At 55.1% G+C, this 1,212-nt stretch overlaps 1 protein-coding gene across 1 annotated transcript in view; it reads left to right on the forward strand.

Annotated features, from left to right (window-relative positions):
• The window catches only part of LOC311248465 (slit homolog 1 protein-like), a gene marked incomplete at both ends in the record, with an annotated part of 12,414 nt that extends 11,615 nt beyond the window's left edge, over nt 1-799 (forward strand). Inside the window, 1 exon segment of the mRNA XM_084339341.1 lies at nt 724-799. Within this exon segment, the coding sequence (XP_084195467.1) occupies nt 724-799 (76 nt within the window).
• Nucleotides 800-1,212: the final 413 nt, after the last annotated feature.

Genomic DNA, 1,212 nt, shown 5'->3' on the forward strand with positions numbered 1-1,212 from the left:
CCCCTCTCTCTCCCTCAGACCCTCTCTCTCCCTCAGACCCTCTCTCTCCCTCAGACCCTCTCTCTCCCTCAGCCCCTCTCTCTCCCTCAGACCCTCTCTCTCCCTCAGCCCCTCTCTCTCCCTCAACCCCTCTCTCTCCCTCAGACCCTCTCTCTCCCTCAGACCCTCTCTCTCCCTCAGCCCCTCTCTCTCCCTCAACCCCTCTCTCTCCCTCAGACCCTCTCTCTCCCTCAGCCCCTCTCTCTCCCTCAGACCCTCTCTCTCCCTCAACCCCTCTCTCTCCCTCAGACCCTCTCTCTCCCTCAGACCCTCTCTCTCCCTCAGCCCCCTCTCTCTCCCTCAGCCCCTCTCTCTCCCTCAGACCCTCTCTCTCTCCCTCATCCCCTCTCTCTCCCTCAGACCCTCTCTCTCTCCCTCATCCCCTCTCTCTCCTCAGACCCTCTCTCTCCCTCAGACCCTCTCTCTCCCTCAGACCCTCTCTCTCCCTCAGCACTGCTCACTCCCTCAGACCCTCTCTCTCCCTCAGCCCCTCTCACTCCCTCAGCCCCTCTCTCTCCCTCAGACCCTCTCTCTCCCTCAGACCCTCTCTCTCCCTCAGACCCTCTCTCTCCCTCAGACCCTCTCTCCTCCTCAGACCCTCTCTCTCCCTCAGCACTGCTCACTCCAGTACTGCTCCCTCTGGTGGTGACGGGGTGGAAATGTCTTGTTGTCGTTTAACTCCAGGATCCTGAGCTACAACTCTCTGCGCTGCATCCCCGGGTCGGCCTTCAGCGGACTGCGCTCACTACGACTACTGTAAGAGTTCTGCACTTATTCTGTTACTGTGTCTGTGTTACTGTTACTGTGTTACTGTGTCTGTGTTACTGTCTGTGTTACTGTCTGTGTTACTGCCTGTGTTACTGTCTGTGTTACTGTCTGTGTTACTGTCTGTGTTACTGTCTGTGTTACTGTCTGTGTTACTGTCTGTGTTACTGTGCCTGTGTTACTGTGTTACTGTCTGTGTTACTGTGCCTGTGTTACTGTGCCTGTGTTACTGTCTGTGTTACTGTGTCTGTGTTACTGTCTGTGTTACTGTGTCTGTGTTACTGTGTCTGTGTTACTGTGCCTGTGTTACTGTGTCTGTGTTACTGTGTCTGTGTTACTGTGTCTGTGTTACTGTGTCTGTGTTACTGTGTCTGTGTTACTGTGTCTGTGTTACTGTGTCTGTGTTAC

The sequence above is a fragment of the Notolepis coatsorum genome (assembly GCF_963971535.1).
Source record: "Notolepis coatsorum genome assembly, contig: SCAFFOLD_3516, whole genome shotgun sequence".
NCBI lineage: Eukaryota > Metazoa > Chordata > Actinopteri > Aulopiformes > Paralepididae > Notolepis > Notolepis coatsorum.